This window comes from Peromyscus leucopus, chromosome 6 (genome assembly GCF_004664715.2).
Source record: "Peromyscus leucopus breed LL Stock chromosome 6, UCI_PerLeu_2.1, whole genome shotgun sequence".
In the NCBI taxonomy this organism is placed as follows: Eukaryota; Metazoa; Chordata; class Mammalia; order Rodentia; family Cricetidae; genus Peromyscus; species Peromyscus leucopus.
The window spans coordinates 71952179-71969964 of NC_051068.1; the positions used below are offsets into that span (position 1 = coordinate 71952179).

The following is a 17786-nucleotide window of genomic DNA, read 5'->3' on the forward strand; positions in this document are numbered from 1 at the left end:
CAGGAGCGTGAAGCCGTTTCGACTCTCCCAGATCTAAAACACTTGGCTGCATTTGCCTAGGGCAGTCTTCAACGATAAGGGCACACGCTCCTTCTGCACAGAGCTGTGAGCACGGGACAGTCCGTGTCTGGCGTTCGTGAGGAAAGGCCCTTCCCCACACTTGCAGGTCAGGCCAGGTAGCAAGACCTCTGGCGTGATGATGAAGGAGGGGTGGTGATGTTGCTCCTGGGCAGAACGGGAGACTGCCTCCCCTGCTCTGCAGAAACCACGAGCCTGGCCTTCTGTGACTGCATCCACTTCGACCAGGCGCACTGTGACGAACCGGAGCCAAGAATGCTCCTGCGGCAATTTTCTGGGTTTCCTTTGGTGCTACGGGAAAAGGGGTGAGGCACAACTGTGGTTTCGGGAATTAAAAGAACCGTGAAGGCAAATTCCAGCCTTCTCCTTGATGAATGTGGAAACTAATACAAAACGGACTAGCTCTTGCCAGGGTCATTAGCGATCACTGCTGGAACAAGGGGGCCTGACGGGGTTGTCCGAGAGCTTGAACTAAAGGCGCTTCTCAGAAGGACGACTGACGCCCAGCTGGGTCCTAAGACACGCCATGCAGGAATACTTTATGCTTTCACATAAAATTAAATCTGGAATAAAGAGCCAATAATGACTGATTACCGAGCGGTGCTAGGTTACCTCACAGGGCTAGTACATGTATATGCTTGATCTGCCAGGTGCCAAGCAAGTTTCGGGGCATTTTATACAGACCACCAACTCTTACACCTTACACAACAACCTCACGGGCTCTGGCTAGTCGTTATCACCCTCTTTGTTGATATCTGAGATGGAAACACAGAGAAGCCAAACACTTATTTGAAGCTGCACAGATAGAGAGGCTAAGATTCAGTCTCCATGTCTGGCTCTTGAACCTGTTGGCTACATTTTCTGGGCTTTCCTGGGTGCTATTGTAGTAACACCTCCCGGGTACCTGCTCCATCACACCAGCTCCAGAGCCTGTGGTGCTCACTAGCACCTCCCGGGTACCTGCTCCATCACACCAGCTCCAGAGCCTGTGATGTTCACTGACACCTCCCGGGTACCTGCTCCATCACACCAGCTCCAGAGCCTGTGATGCTCACTGACACCTCCCGGGTACCTGCTCCATCACACCAGCTCCAGAGCCTGTGATGCTCACTGACACCTCCCGGGTACCTGCTCCATCACACCAGCTCCAGAGCCTGTGGTGCTCACTGACACCTCCCGGGTACCTGCTCCATCACACCAGCTCCAGAGCCTGTGGTGCTCACTGACACCTCCCGGGTACCTGCTCCATCACACCAGCTCCAGAGCCTGTGGTGCTCACCGACACCTCCCGGGTACCTGCTCCATCACACCAGCTCCAGAGCCTGTGGTGCTCACTGACACCTCCCGGGTACCTGCTCCATCACACCAGCTCCAGAGCCTGTGGTGCTCACTGACACCTCCCGGGTACCTGCTCCATCACACAGCTCCAGAGCCTGTGGTGCTCACTGACACCTCCCGGGTACCTGCTCCATCACATCAGCTCCAGAGCCTGTGGTGCTCACTGACACCTCCCGGGTACCTGCTCCATCACACCAGCTCCAGAGCCTGTGATGTTCACTGACACCTCCCGGGTACCTGCTCCATCACACCAGCTCCAGAGCCTGTGTGCCCACCCCCCCCCCCCCCCCCCCTGTGTTCACTACACCTCCCGGGTACCTGCTCCATCACACCAGCTCCAGAGCCTGTGGTGTTCACTAGACACCTCCCGGGTACCTGCTCCGTCACACCAGCTCCAGAGCCTGTGGTGTTCACTAACACCTCCCGGGTACCTGCTCCATCACACCAGCTCCAGAGCCTGTGATGTTCACCACTAACACCTCCCGGGTACCTGCTCCATCACACCAGCTCCAGAGCCTGTGGTGCTCACTGACACCTCCCGGGTACCTGCTCCATCACACCAGCTCCAGAGCCTGTGATGTTCACCACTAACACCTCCCGGGTACCTGCTCCATCACACCAGCTCCAGAGCCTGTGATGCTCACTAACACCTCCCGGGTACCTGCTCCATCACACCAGCTCCAGAGCCTGTGATGCTCACTGACACCTCCCGGGTACCTGCTCCATCACACCAGCTCCAGAGCCTGTGGTGCTCACTGACACCTCCCGGGTACCTGCTCCATCACACCAGCTCCAGAGCCTGTGATGTTCACTAACACCTCCCGGGTACCTGCTCCATCACACCAGCTCCAGAGCCTGTGATGTTCACTGACACCTCCTGGGTACCTGCTCCATCACACCAGCTCCAGAGCCTGTGGTGCTGACACCTCCCGGGTACCTGTTTCATTTAAAATTTTACAGCAGCACCCCTCGTGGTCTGGTGGTTAGGATTCACACTATGCTGAAATGTACGCCATCTTTCCTTGGTCACGGCTATCAAGATGCCGTTTTTCCCAAAGGGTGATTCCCCCTTTCTTTGCAGGGCCAGGGAAGGGGCCCGGAACCCTGCACATGGTGCGTGAGCCACACTCCAGCCCACGAGAGTGGGTTCTTTTGAATAAGCACTGCTCATAATTGTTTGGGACATATTCATGAGCTGTCAATGCCCCCTGGTGGCAACATGATTCATTCACAGAAGCGCCTGACACAGGGTGAACTGCTAAGCAAACCAAGGTGCTGCAGCCCTGCGGCACCAACCCCACAGCAAGCAGGACGGTCTGCCCCTGAAAAGGCAGATACCCATAGCTTCTGTTCTTCCAGGACCTGCTCGGGGTCCTCCGGGAAACGCACTAAAATGTGGATGCCTGTCCTTCTTAATTTTAGACACTGCAAACAAAGGCTGTCCTCTGAGTAGGGAAATAGGAAATCTTTAAAATACAAAGAACTTCCGAGGCTACATCTGACCTGACCCCTTTACGTTCCTTCTAAGACTCCTGGAGACAGACGATGACGTAAGTGAAGGGCTGAGAAAGGGCAGCTGAGAGAATCTGATTACGTCATGCATTATTATCTTTATTAGAGAGATAAGGCAAATGCTGGAAAAATAATCTCCTTACCGAGGATTCTATCTAGTGCTTCTTTTATATGCTCTTATCACACTAGTCACTCAATGAATGCTTCCTAGTGAGACTGAACCTTTTTCATTGAGATGCCGATCTCTCTTTAATAGAGGAACACACATCTCTGTATTCACCATGTCTATTCCAGGAGGATTCCAATTTATAAGAAATAAGATAATGAGGGGCTGGAGAGGTAGGAAGAGCATTGCAAAGTTCTTATAGAGACCATGGGTTTGGTTCCCAAAACCCGTAGCTGGTGGCTCACAACGATCTGTCACTCCAGTTTCAGGGGATCTGACACCCTCTTTTGCCTCCAAGAGCACCTGCATGTATATGATACACATAGAAACAAACAGGTATATGCACATAAAGAAAAAGCTTTCTTAAAGAAATAATGAAATGAAACCCATGAATTAAAGTGATATAAGGATGATCCAGAATCTTAAAAAAAAATCATTTCCAAAAGCTAATGTCAAATTGTTTAATAACACATAAAAATAATTACCCTCTTACTGATAACATACCACAAATGTGATAGATAATATTTATGACTAAAGTTATATATAGATATTGTCATAACTCTTAAGTAGCTAGCAATTTTACTATAATCACATTTTAAAGCAATTAAATGTTCATTAAGCTTTTGCTGTGTTAGAGAAGTATTTCTAGAGGAACACAACCAGCAAGTGGTTATCTCATTCCCCAAACCACAGTTGGGAAGAAGATCTGCACCCCCTGAACGTAAATAAAATTTCCTACAGAAATAAAATCTCGGAGGACGCTTCCCAGACCAGGAGTCAAAGCAGGTTAGAAGAATTTCTAAGCACTCAAGACTTCAGCTGAAGTTCCTGGATGAGATCATGGCTCTGGTAACATAAAATGTCACCATACTTTTAGACATCCAGCCCCTTACCAGCCATGGCAACGGCCTCGGTTCCTTCCTTGTTCACTCCTTGGCAATCACCTCGCCTTCCAGAGAATTAGGGGAAACACACTCATGGCTGGGATGCCAAAGTTCTCTCCCAGATCATCTGCCTGCTTTCATCAGGACCTGCGTGGCCTACCTGCTCGGGTGCTCAGGAGAAAAACAAAAATGGGCTGCTTCCCAAAGTTCTTAATGGCCAGGTGCCTCTCTTCTCCTCTCACAGAGCCATCCACACGCTCGTAGCTGTAGCCTTGACAAAGAAGAGAGAAGGGCAACCTTAATTCTTTCTAAGGATCCTGGGAAACAAAATATCAGTCGATCCAAAAGCAGACATCAGTTTTACCCCCCTACTTCTAAGAATTTCCATGGAGGGTGGAGTCTAAATTTAGGGGGGGCAATGCTATCATTTTATAAAGAATGCATCATAACACATTCACACTTTTTTTTTTTTTTTTTTTTTTTTTTTTTTTTCCGACTTTCTCTTTAGCTTTTGCTTTCTGAACTCACTTGTAGCCAGGCTGCTCAACTCACAGAGATCCGCCTGCTCTGCCCCGATGCTGATAAAGCGCCCACCACCGCCCGGCACACATTCACACTCTTAAACGCTGTTGAAGTAGAGTTGGTATGTAGTTTTGACCATTCCCAAGCAATCCTGAAAGCTTGCTCTATGGCAGACTGCATTTGATGACAAGTAAGCAGTATGGAAGCTGGTGAGGGAATGTGTCTGGTGGCCCTCTCAAGCTGGGGGTCTCCGACCTGTCATCATGCTCCAGACCCAGAGAGAGCTCTGAACTTGAGCTCTGCTTGTACTCTGGGATCCCTTCAAGGGTGTCCCGCCTAGGTATCACTGTATTTGAGAAGCATCAAGGATCGCTCCAAGGCCCAGTTGGACTAACTTAAACTACAAGGTCTGAAGCTGACACTCTTCCCCAGGGCTTCAGATCAACCAAAGGTACAGTTTTTCCAATTACCTCACATTCATTTTACTACATATTAAGCAGAGTACTCAGGTAATGACTCCCACTCCTTATTGTTAATCAGAACTGACGGCCCCACCTCTCCCCCATTTGATTTGTGGGATATCTGTATTCACGTCTGTCTAGTGAGTCTGAGTCAGTGCTCAGCTGCTGAGACCAGTGTTTTATGACCTGAAAGTTCTTGTCATTGAAACTTGTCTATTATACAGGTAACATTTCTACAGCATTTGCCCCAGTGCCCGTAATCAGAAACCACATAACCAGTCGGACTGGGGCTGCGTATTTCTGCTCGGACATCTCTCCTCGCTGCTGGTGCTTACTCCACACCATTCTCTACATATCTGATCTTCTTTTGACTCTGAACAGTGCTGTGGCATCATTCTCCTCTGTAATCCCCACACCTCGTATGACTGCCTACGACATGTGTTATACAGGTGACCGGTGCAGCTACAAATGATTCAGGAGATGCTGTGCACAGGGGGAGTCACCTCTGTAATCCATATAGTCTTGCAGAATATCCAACATCTGGGTCATTTGGGAGAAAAGTAAAACCCGATGGCCCCTGGTAAGAAAAAAAAAAAAAAGGAAAGAGTGACAATTCTAGTAATATTTAAGGTGTATTTCCCTCAGGCAAAATTCCAAGTTTATGAATAAATGAAATACTGAAGTATAAATGTAACTTAAAGACTTCCCCAAAAAGTCTGAAGTACTTTATGTGAAGAATGTAAGTAAACCTGGTACTGTCCCCTTCAAGTGACCGTTCTTAAGCTATAGTGGAGAAATTCCCAGGGGCATCTGTCAGTGCACCCCAGCTACGGGAAGCTCCCGAAAGGCCAGAGAACTCACTGGAATGTCAACTCACTCAACTGAAAGAAATACAAGCTGTCTCGTCAAAAGCAAAATAAACACACATATGTAAGGAATAAAATGTAAAATTCAAACACACACACACACACACACAACACACACACACACACACACACACAACACACACACACCCTCTCAAGACCTTGAAAGCCATGGTCAGAAAGTCACTATTATTTATAGCTATCTTGGTTGAAAATTCAGAGAAACATTACTTTAGAAAGGGGCACATGGCATCTCATCTCCCAAGATCCTTGATAAAAGAAGAAAAAGAACAACACAGAATGGTGGGTTAGAAAGGAAGCAAGGGCTAGAGAGATGGCTTGGCAGTTCTGAGCAGTGGTTGCTCTATTCTAGACGACCTGGGTTTGATTCCCAGAACCCAAACGGCAGCTGACAACCAGCGATGACTCCAATTCTAGGGGCTCTGATGCCCTCTCCTGGCCTCTGTGGGTACTGCACATACATGGTGTCTTGACATTAGCATACACGCAGGCAAAACCTCTAACACATAAAATAAATAAATCTCAAAAATAAAAGAATGAAGTCAAGGGCCAGTGTGTGTGTGTGTGTATGTGTGTGTGTGTGTCACACACATAAAAAAACGAAGTCAAAGTGATACACTGGTGGCTCGTGTCTGAAATCCCAGCACTGGGGAGGCACAGGCAGTAGGACCATCTCAAGTTCAAGGCCAACAGGGTCTGCACTGATGTGTACTTGATAGTTCCAGGCCACCTAGAGCTACACAGGGAGACACTGTCTCAAAACAACAAAAATGAATAAACAAGCGGGCGGTGGTGGCGCACGCCTTTAATCCCAGCGCTTGGGAGGTGGGTCCCTGTGAGTTCGAGGCCCACCTGGGCTATAGAGTGAGTTCCAGGAAAGGCACAAAGCTACACAGAGAAACCCTGCCTCGAAAAACAAAAACAAAAAAATAAAATAAACAAAAACAGCAACGAATGAATGGAGTCAAGCCTAGAGCTCCTTTTAGCTGGGCGCTGTTTCAAAACTTCATGAACGAAGAAGCACCATGCTACCAAAACAAAATTCTCATCAGAAGAATTAACCCGGTTTTTTGTGTGCAATAAGCTTCAGCACAACCACAACTGTTAAGGAGACCCCCCAGAAGACTTAACCCCAAATGTGCATGTGGTCGGGGAGGGGGGTCCTAATCTCACCACCTCCATGTGCTGGCCAGGTGACCTTGGACATACAACCTTTCTGGGTCTGTGAAATGGAAAAAATCTGGCATGAAGAATTCACGAATTCTTCAGATCTGACAAGTAGATGCCCTTTATTGGCTCTAACCAATAAAATACTGCATGGCAAACAATTATTTAACATGCAATTATTGATCCTGCATATTCCTAATGGGCAACTTTCTTATATCTCAGGTCATACCTGGGGTCGTTCCTTCAAAGGAATAAACTGAAATCCTCAAGAATATGGGGTTTGTCTAGATTCCCTTTCTTCATGCAGGACAAGCTGAACACCAAGAAGCCAAATACTATTACACAAGATCACTCAATTCATGTCTTTGGGAAGACGTCCCCCAAGATCCCCTTGAGGTTAGACCAAGACCCATGGGTTAACAAGAAGAAACATTAACTGAGCCCCTGTGATAGATACTGATTCAACACAAGCTTCCAACAGGCAACCCTGTCTCTGTCCTGGGGGAACAGAACAAGGTCAGAGTGATAAGGTTGCCATGAGTTGATGAGTCACACAGCTATCAGAGGACACTGCCCATGCTGAACTGGGATCCTAATGGCTGCAGGAATCCTAACAAAGGGGTGACCGAGGAGGGGTAAGGGGGATGGGATGGCAGGGGCTAGGGGCATCGCTGCCTAGAAGGTGGAACCCTAATCAAGGCCCTGAAGAAAGAAAACCTGGATCCTTCTCAGAAATCGGTCAGCTCTTCACCACTGGGGTTCTGATGGTTACTAGCTCATAGTAGTAATGTGAACCTGTTGCCTACCCGGAGTACAGAAATGCCAGCAGCCTGTCCAGCAGGTGAAGTTTCCCACTGGCCTCGATCAGGTGCTCTCCGACTTCAAAGGGCTCTGGTTCCACACCTAGAGAAGAAAGAACCCACTTCCACTAATGTGCCGGCTAGGAGCAGATTCCCTGAGGAGCGATGCTGATAGCTGGCCACCAGCAAAGCAGCCCCACACTTCTTACACTGGGTGTGCCAAGTCTCTTCTGTGCTTGAGGGAAGTTTATGATTATGTGTTTGTATGAGGACCTCAATACTTCTTGACACCAGTCACAAAAGCAGGCATACCCCAAAAGAAAAGTAAACATAAAAGCTTACCTAAGGGGCCAACCCACCTCGATGTTAACAGTCAAGAAAGCCCAAACTGGAGTCTGAGCTCTCTAGGGAAGCGAATCAACAAACACATCCAGAGATGGCATATACATTCTAAGGTAGGTATGGGATAGCAGTCAGAATTACCTGCAGAACTTCCTTGAAAATGTACATGTTCCCAACCATTAAAACAATCAAAAACCCTAATGGGCATCGAACTAAGATTCTATGAATTGTTTAAACAGTTTCAGCATTAGGAACCCCTACCTGACGGTAACAAACCTCTGCACTAGGCCTTCCTATGATACAGACCCCATGCCCAGAAGTCTTAGAACTGTCCCTGGGCTTCCAATTGGAGCATATTTAAAAATTCCCAGTGGACAACCTGGGTGTGTTGGAGCAGGCACTTACATCAGCACTTATAATGCAGAAGCAAGTGGATCAAATCTCCACAAGTTTGAAGCCAGTGAGTTCTACATGGCAGGCTCCAGAACATCCTACACTACACAGTGAGACCTACTTCAAAAGAAAGAAAGAAGGAAGAAAGGAAAGAGAACAAGAAAGAAAAGAAAAGGAAAGAAAGAAGGAAGGATGGAAGGAAGGAAAGAGAGAGAGAGAAAGAAAGAAAGAAAGAAAGGAAGAAAGAAAGAAAGAAAGAAAGAAAGAAAGAAAGAAAGAAAGAAAGAAAGAAAGAGAGAGAGAGAAGGAAAAAGGAAGGAAGGAAAAGAAAAATGTAAACAAAAGTCCCAGCTGAAATAAAAATTAAACAACACCCGGCAAACCCCCAGGCGGAGGCCTAAGGTGCACTCAGAACCGTGGAAGTCAGTGAGACCAGGACAGTGGAGAGGCGCAGATGTGGCAGGCAGGCAGGACACAGCTGTTCCGTGGAGCCGGGGAGGCTTTCGGGAAGCACTGGCAGCTGTGCCACAGGTCTCTGGGGGATGGGTGGACCCCGGAGGGAGACAGCCGCTGGCAGGGCAGCATGGAGACGGCTGGTGAGGAAGGGCGGCCTGGTGTGCTAAGATGAGGAGGAAGGAACTGGGGGGAAACACCCAGACGAACCCCGACGACGGCTCTGGAGAACCGCTGGTTGTGATTCTCCAGAACCGTCAATGCTGGGAGAAAAACAAGTCAGTGAGCAAAGCTTAGGAACATGTCTGCCTTCGGGACAAACACAACGCAGGATCAGAGACTGGATCTTGGAGTCAAAGAGAAAAAGAAAAACGTCATCTCCAAGGATATCAGGAAGAACTGAGAACTCTGAGTGGCCGGGTCCGCTGACACGGATATGACAAACTGCACAAACGCAGACGCGGCGAAGGGCACACCCCGCCGCGGCCTGGGTCACAGACCGAAACAGCAACGTGGAGGGCCGGCGCCCTGCCTCCCTCACCGTCGAACAGATACGGGTGGTCCACACACTTCCGAAGCTGCGTGAGGACGTTCTGGAGGGTGACCCTCTTGGCCGTCTCATTCTCAAAGGCATCTGAAATTGTAACGACGACAGGAAGAAAGATGGATTGCCAGAGCAACGCCCCCTGCCCTGCCCCTCAAAGTCTCCACAGCCTCGGACGTTTAATCATGCACACCTCAGACCTGTGTGACCGCCCAGACGGGACTGGACACCTTGTGACATTTGCTTAGCCATCTCTAAGAAGGACCAGTAAACCAGGAGTTGAATGTAGCGACCTTGATGACCCTTTTTCCAGACATCTACACTTCCCACTGTAACTGTTCTGGAGGCCAGGGACAACTACAAAATGGCCATCAGGAGATCACACTGTTGTCTCCCCCTTCTCACTCCCAATTCCTCCCAGGGAATTTGAGTCAACGGCATTTTGCAGCTCGTTAAGTATCCAATGGGCTGGAAAGACAGAGGGCAGGACTCGAGCACTTAGAAGTGCTTGCTTCAAGGCAGTAAGGGGGATGAGGCCGGAGGAAAAAGGAAAGCGTAACAACGGTCGGAGAGCCCCTGCCTCCAGAACCGAATCTAAGACTCCACCCCCTTCTTGTACAGAGGAGAGCGCCTGATCATGGAGCACTTCCGGCATGAAAACCACACTCACTCAGCTTCTCAACAGACACGTCCCATACCTAGGTCTTTCATCAAGATGGCCTTGTAGTACTTTTTCTGTAGTGCTGACATGCCATGGTATATCATCACCTCTGTCTTCTTGGGAAGCTCTGTGGCTACCTGAGCTTTCACTCGCCTCAGGAGAAATGGCTGCAAGAGTCTGTGTAGCTCACTTGCTGCATAAGGAAAAATATTAGAATGTAAAATCGAGGTATTCAACAACTAGAAAGCATTCGGTCTGAATTCTGAGTCAGGACAATGATTTCTTTCATATTACAGACACTTCTGAACTTACAACAGGGTTTATGTCCCTGTAAATTCATCCCAGGTTGAAAATATTGTTAGTTGAAAAATGTGTTTAATATACTTAATCTACCAAACATCATGGCTTATCCTAGTCTACCTCAAAAACGCTCTGAACGCTTCATCAGTCAGTTGGGCAAAATAAATCCCATTTACTAAAATAAGATAAATAAATCCAGTGCTGAGAGCCAGCAGGACAGTCAATGGGTGAAGGTGTTTGCCGTCACGTGATGAGCAGAGTTTGATCCCTAGAACCTATGTGGGAGAAGGGAAAAAATGACCCCCACAAGTTGTCCTCTGACCTCCATACACGTGCGACATGAGAGAGAGAGAGAGAGAGAGAGAGAGAGAGAGAGAGAGAGAGAGAGAGAGAGAGAGCGAGCAAATGTCAAAGATATATTCGAGAAGTGAGAATTACATACACTTCACTGGCAGCTCTCTACCAGCAGGTCTGGGAACACAGGGCCCTGTGAAGTCTCCCTCTCATGGCTGCCTGGGAAGCTGTTGAGTGCCGATGCCACCCAGCCTGACCAGAGAAACTCTTCCGTCACTACCCCGGAAGGGAGAACCTTCACGGGTGTTTCCGTGAGCGGTATCCCGCAGCATGTTTGTGCTCTATGATCTTTATTAGTCATCTATGGTGGGCACTTAGCTTAGCTCTATCTTGGCTACTGTGAAGAGTGCGGCATGCGGGTGTGGTTTAATTTCCTTTGGAACCAATCTGGGTTGCTAAATTGTATGGCAGTTGTATTGTTAGCTTTCTGAGGTACCTTAGGACTGTATTGTTTACACTAGTTTATATTCACCCCATCGTCAGTGAGGTGAATATAGACTTTCCCCAAATTCTTACTGGTATTTGTGATTGGGGGGGGGGCATCTTTGATAATAGCCATTCCACTAGGGTGAGTGGTACCTCACTGTCTTTTTTTATATTTTTACATTTATTTATTTGTTTGTTCATTTATTTATATCGATGTTTTGCTGGCATGTATATAAAGGCACCATGTACGTGAAATGCCTACCGGGGTCAGAGGGTATCAGATCCACTGGAACTGAAGTTACAGTTGTGAGCCGCCATGTGGGTGCCGGGAATTGAACCCGGGTCCTCTGGAAGAGCAGCCAGTGCTCTTCACCACTGGGCCTGATTTCTAGTCCTCACTGTGGCCTTGATTTACATTTCCCTAACAACTACTGATACTGTGTGCTTAAGTGTATAGCATATGCTGTGTTCTATAGCTCAAAGCAGTAAAAAGAAAGCAATTATACACCTGTACTGATTTTCTTCTTTGACAACTTCACACACAGATGAAATATGCTCTGGTAGAAAAAAAGCATTGGAAAGAATTCATCATCAAGAAATGATAAAAGTTCAACTGATGATATACATGCCAATTACCTGAGCTGATCACTACCCAGTGTATACACAATTCAAAACACTACACTGGACCTCATAAAGCTATACACATGCTAGGTGTCAACAGTAAGTCAAAGTTCACACACATGTTCCACTGAACGTGCATCGCTCTACAGTATAAAAAAAAAACCCAAGCCATGCCACAGGCGGAGCTCTGGCTGTCCTCCTTCCTTCTCTGGGATCTCAGCTCCTTCTCGGCCTCTCACCAGCTCTGAACCCAGGAACTGCGAACCCTGAAGAACCCTATTCTTACTAATAATCCTGCTTTTTGGAGGCTCTCTTGTTCCCGGGATGTTTTTGCATGTATTGCTACTGATCAGCAGCGCCGCTCAGAAAGGTGGGCAAGTAACCACCCGCTTTATCAGCAGAGTCAAGTGCAGCTCCAAGAGGCCGGGCTCCGAGCCACAGAGCTGACCGCAACGTCATCAGTATTCGCGTCGTTTGTTCCCTCACCGGGTATCCTGAACTTCAAAAACCATCCTAAACCAGAATGACACTCCGTGATAAGGTTGCCAGTTACAGAAAAGAAAATATGCAGGACAAGTCACCAGCTAATTACCTGGCAACTCAAACCATGGGAGCTGCATGGGAGAAATCTTTAGCCCGTAGTCTGGGGCCTTCTACTGGGAAGTGCTCCTCCAACTCATACCTACTCAATACATGCAGAATCAAAATACTGTCTTAGCATCCGGGGTAATATCACAGGGACAGTCAGATAATTCTATGAGACAGAGGGCAGAGGTACAGGGGAAAGCCGCCCCCACACAAAGGATGATGAAGACGGACCCCCTCAACCCCCCTCCCCGCCACCACATACTGCTACATCCTATCTCTCTTAAGCTCTTGATTCTGGTGCACGGTTAAAAAGAATCACCGATGCTGTGGACCACTGAATGACGCTATGGGCCTCCAGTAGACACCCTCCTACCTCTTCCAAAAATGAACTATGAGTCCCAGAGAGTCGAGCACTGATGGGTGATGGCATTCTGTATGCTGTGAATATGTGTTGCTCTGATTGGTTGAGAAATAAAGCTGTTTGGCCAATGGTAAGGCAGAATAAGGTTAGGCGGGACATTCCAACTAGAGAGGAGGAGGGAGAACAGGCAAAACAAAGGAGATGCTGCCAGCCGCCAGCAGAAGAAGCAAGATGTAAAGATACCGATAAACCCGAGGCACGTGGCAAAGTATAGATTTATAGAGATGGGTTAAGATATAAGAGCTAGCTATCAAGTGGCTAAAGCCATAGGCCATACAGTTTGTAAATATAAGCTTCTGTGTGTTTACTTGGGTGTAAGCCAGGACTGTGGGTGAGAGAGATCTGTCTGAACTGCAGGGGGCCGGGCGGGACCCAAGAAACTTCTGGCTACAGAGCACAGGCAGCTAAAAGAAGACATGAGGCATCTACCCCTGGGCTTCTGTTTGTGGCTCTTCAATTCCCCGGTCTTCTGGCTGTCTTTCTTCCATCTACATCTGTGCCAAGCCTTCCTGGGGACGATCAGGAAGACAGGAACCTGTAGTGGGTAGTCATTCCAACCTTGATCTGGAAGTTCCAACCCCCAATGAGGCTTCGGTGACTGTCATGTCTACAAAGCAGGGCCGAGAGAGGACCCTGAAGACCCGAGATCCGGATGCACGGGCTCTCTTGGTTCCTGGACCCTGGACGCTGGAGGTTGACCGAGCAGAGTTCTCCAGAAAACACCGCCGGACTGCGATACATCTTTCCCAGACCCTGTGACTACCTATCCCTTCATTTGTGAGTTACGCCACTAAATAAACCTCCCTTTTAACTACGTGGAGTGGCCTTAATAATTTCACCAATAGGAACGTGCCTGATTTGGACTCCTTTTCAATGTCCTGGTAACGCTGAACAAAATCTTCCACCTGCTCCCTGCAGAAGAGATCGGGCTCCACGACACTGAGGAGGGAGTAGAGCTCCTGGAGGTTGTTCTGGATGGGAGTTCCGGTGAGCAGGAGACGGAAGACCACTGAGAACTTAAACACAAACAAACAAAATTAGGAGTCCCCACACCGGGAGGAGAGACTGGGTGGCCCAACAAAGAGCAGCCTGACAACGGGAATGAGCACAGTATGACGGCAGGAGGCTCGGGTGCAGGCTGTGTGTTCTACTTGATGGAGGACTTGACTCTGGTTTCAGCTATAAGAAGCAGGAAATGGCCCTACAAAGAGTGTGTAGGGATGCAAGTATTCAACACATTACTGTTACCCAATCTTGGAGAGTTAAATTACAGGATGCACCCTCCGTGGGGGAGCTTACCGAAGCAACAGAGACCAGAATGCATGCACAGGGAGCTGAAGGCGCTAACACACTAGGACCCTCCACTACAGGTAAAAGCAAGACCGATACCAAAACAGCGCCTTTGTGGAGTATCGAGACTTCTGGATGTTCCTGAACTCTATACCACATGACAGCCCCAAACAGAAGAGACTTTTTTAAATTTTCAGAAACAAATGGGGAAACCAAAAATAAGAAATTTCCTTATCAGCAATTGAATAGTAGTAATTAGTAATGAAATTTAAAAGTTAAGAAAAACAGTAACAACAGAGTATTCCTCCCTTGCAACTCCGTACTCTTGGGAGTTCTTTCTCGTCTTCCTTACTAAATCTGTTTTCTTTGCTCAAAACAAGAAAGAAAAACATTATTAACAAGAGATATTAACGCCAGGTGGTGGCCCACACCTTTAACCCTAGCACTCAGGAGGCAGAGGCAGGTGGATCTCTGAGTTTGAGGACAACCTGATCTACAGAGCAAGTTCCAGGACAGTCTGGGCTACACAGAGAAATCTTGTCTTGAAAAACAAAACAAACAAAATTTAAAAAAGATACCAGATCGAGGATGGTCAATCTCTGAACTGACATAATAAGAACCATGAAAATTCATGTAACAAAATAGAAAAGCCATATTCCATACATGTAGGTTATTTTAAATAAAAAGAACACAGCGGCCACTACACACACACACACACACACACACACACACACACACACACACACACACGATATACTAGATATACTGAAGTGTTAATGCAGGAGTGGGTTACGGTCTCTTTCCCTTTCTTATCTTTTGGCTGGGGAGCAATCGTAAGACAACACACTGCTTGTGTACTAAGAAAAGTAGTGTGGCACGACCAGTTCAAGCTGATTACAAAGGTGTGGGCAAGCTCCTTGTGTTCTCTCTGAAATGCTCATCGATTATCTACCCACGCGTGCCTGTTCTGCTTGTCGGACGATGTTTTTGAAGAACCTCAACTACGTGGACTGAGCTTTCTAAGCACAGTAGCCAGATTTTACAAGGCTATTCAGAGAAGAGCCGAGGTGGTCCAAGAACAGAGGGGCACAAAGGTGACCGCTGGACAGTTAGCTCTAGACTGAGTTCAGTTTGTGGTTCAAAGTACTGTCCACTTTGGCATCAGAACTTACAGTTGAAAAAAAAATCAAAGGCAATCTCTCTTTATAGCACTTTATAAGGTTTGCGTATAAACACTGTCTAAGCACATTCCTTACTAAATATTAAATATTCTTCCACATAACTTTTTATGGCAGCTTTGGTTGTAAATGCACTGTTAAGTATGAAACATAAATCCCAGCATCAACTCCCCATTTTCACATTTAGGTCACTTCCAACCGCATAAACAATATTAAGGGAGGAAAAAAAACAGACAGAATCCCCATTCCTTCTCTTCAGTCCAGTAAATAAATGGTTTTGTTTGGTTGTTTGGCTCTTTATTTTCTTTGGGGGGGAGGGGGGGATGTCTCACTACCCTGGAACTCACTATGTAGACCAGGCTGGCCTCAAACTCACAGAGATGCACCTGCCTTTACCTCCCAAGTGCTGGGATTAAAGACCTGTGCCACCATGCCCCACCTAAATACATGTATTTTCTTTGTCAACCATCTAGTGATCTGCTATCCAAACCTCACCTAATAAGGGACGCTGATGTGTCCCACAGCAATTTCCTCGCTCCATCCCTCCGAGCCTCAATTTCCTGAGGAATATGAAGCGCAGGCTCTGAAGACGGCAACAGAACTCGGTCTGCCCACTTCAAAGCCACCAGCCTGGGCTCCCTTTGCGGGACCTGTCTCTTCTCTCATCATATGTCAGTAAATTGGCACAGGAGCTTATGAGGCATTCTCTTAAAGGACAGACACCTAGGATATGGCAACTGCTATGACTCGAATGTGCTCCCCCCAAAGTACAGCGCCGCCAACGTGGCAGTACCAGGAGGTGTCCCTCCAGGAGGTAACGGGGTCAGAGGAGCCCCTTGTGAAAAGCGGCCTTTTCAAAAGAATCCTTGAACTAGCTTTCTCTCCTCTCTCTTACCTCTCTGCCACGTAACACAGTGCAAAGTCCCTAAAACCTTGCCCTGGCTCTCCAGCCTTCAGAACTATGATAAATAAATGTCCGTACATTATGACCCAGCCTGCGGTACTGCCCTCAAGCAGCACAAACGGACCAATAGAAAAACCTTTCGGGAAGGCGACACTGTTAAGAGTCCCTAAAAAGAAGTGGCGACGGCACCAGAGAGCAAGAGGAAGCCCTACGAGGGGGCACAATCTACGGAGAATGAATCTGCTTTCAAACTCCCCAAACTGCAACTTCTAGGCCAGGAACTACAGAACTCAGATCAAAGGTTTCCTTTCAAATGCCCACTAGATGTAAGTGATTTATTATGGCATGGGAACCAACTTAGTCACCACAAAAACTAATGTGTAGCCTCATGAATGAACAAGCCTTTCAACTAGGAGAAAGACGGTCTACTTTTCACGGGCATCTCAGAAAATAAATAATAATAATAATTTAAAAAAAAAAACCTGGCAAATCATTCCCATGTTTCCAAAAAAGTGGGAGAGGCCAAGAGAAGATGAGAACAACGTATCATACTTTATAACAGACAAAGACCACATAAATGATGAAGGTGATGGTCAGTGGTATGGGATTGGTCTTCATGTGAGCTATTAAATTCTTTAAAAGGTAAATTGGGGAGAGGCAATATGTCCAATATATCTGCTATTGCAAACAGAGATTCATGGTGAGGTTGTTTCTGTAAAGAAATTCAAGATGATCCAAAGAGAGCTGAAACATTTCCAAAAGCACAATGCACTTTACTGGGGTGGGGTCTTATTCGATAACCGAAATTAACAAACCTTATCTTATGAAAGATAAGGCGAAAGACATTGCCCTGGTGCCCCCACAAACACTTAGCCCTGCCGTAATCTGACTAAACAAGGAAAGCTTCAGTTAAATCCATGCTATTCCGGCCTAAACTATTTTTTTAGAAAGATCCGACTGTGCAGCCCTCCTCCATCACTCCCAAATGCTGGGATTACACCCATGCACCACTGCACCCTGGCTAACGTCCTTTGGCAAAGGGACAAGTAAGCAGGGCTCCAGAGTGTTGTCAGGACAGCGAAATTACCATGCAGGAGACTGCCGTCGTGGGGAGATGTCAGTATGTATTTCTCCCAACCTCGCAGCATCCACAACAGCAACAATAGTTTATTCACAACAGCGAATCTGTGAGTTACAGATTCTGAGTGACAATGTCAACACTGTTCTGACACCTGCCACCAATTCACTGCTCTGATGGGAAGTTGGTAAATGAGGGAAGACATGAATGGAGGGGAGATGAGGGGCATCTCTGTATCTTCTGCACATCTTTGTTGTAAAACTAAAAGCACTCTTTAAACGACTATCTCCAACAGCAGGCAGTTAGGTGAATGCCGAGGCTACCCTGTGAATTTACCTCTGAAAGTGTCCTGTGCAGCAGGGAGTTCTGGTTTTTCAATCTATGAGCTTCGTCCACAGCAAGAACACTCCAAGAGAAGCTG

The 17786-nt window shown here is 47.3% G+C and overlaps 1 protein-coding gene across 1 annotated transcript in view; it reads right to left on the bottom strand.

Annotated features, from left to right (window-relative positions):
- Positions 1-17786, bottom strand: part of Chd1l (chromodomain helicase DNA binding protein 1 like) — a 58079-nt gene that overhangs the window by 21720 nt on the left and 18573 nt on the right. Inside the window, 7 exon segments of the mRNA XM_028854075.2 lie at positions 4139-4249; positions 5465-5538; positions 7819-7915; positions 9542-9634; positions 10243-10398; positions 13769-13931; positions 17702-17783. Of these exon segments, the coding sequence (XP_028709908.2) occupies positions 4139-4249; positions 5465-5538; positions 7819-7915; positions 9542-9634; positions 10243-10398; positions 13769-13931; positions 17702-17783 (776 nt within the window).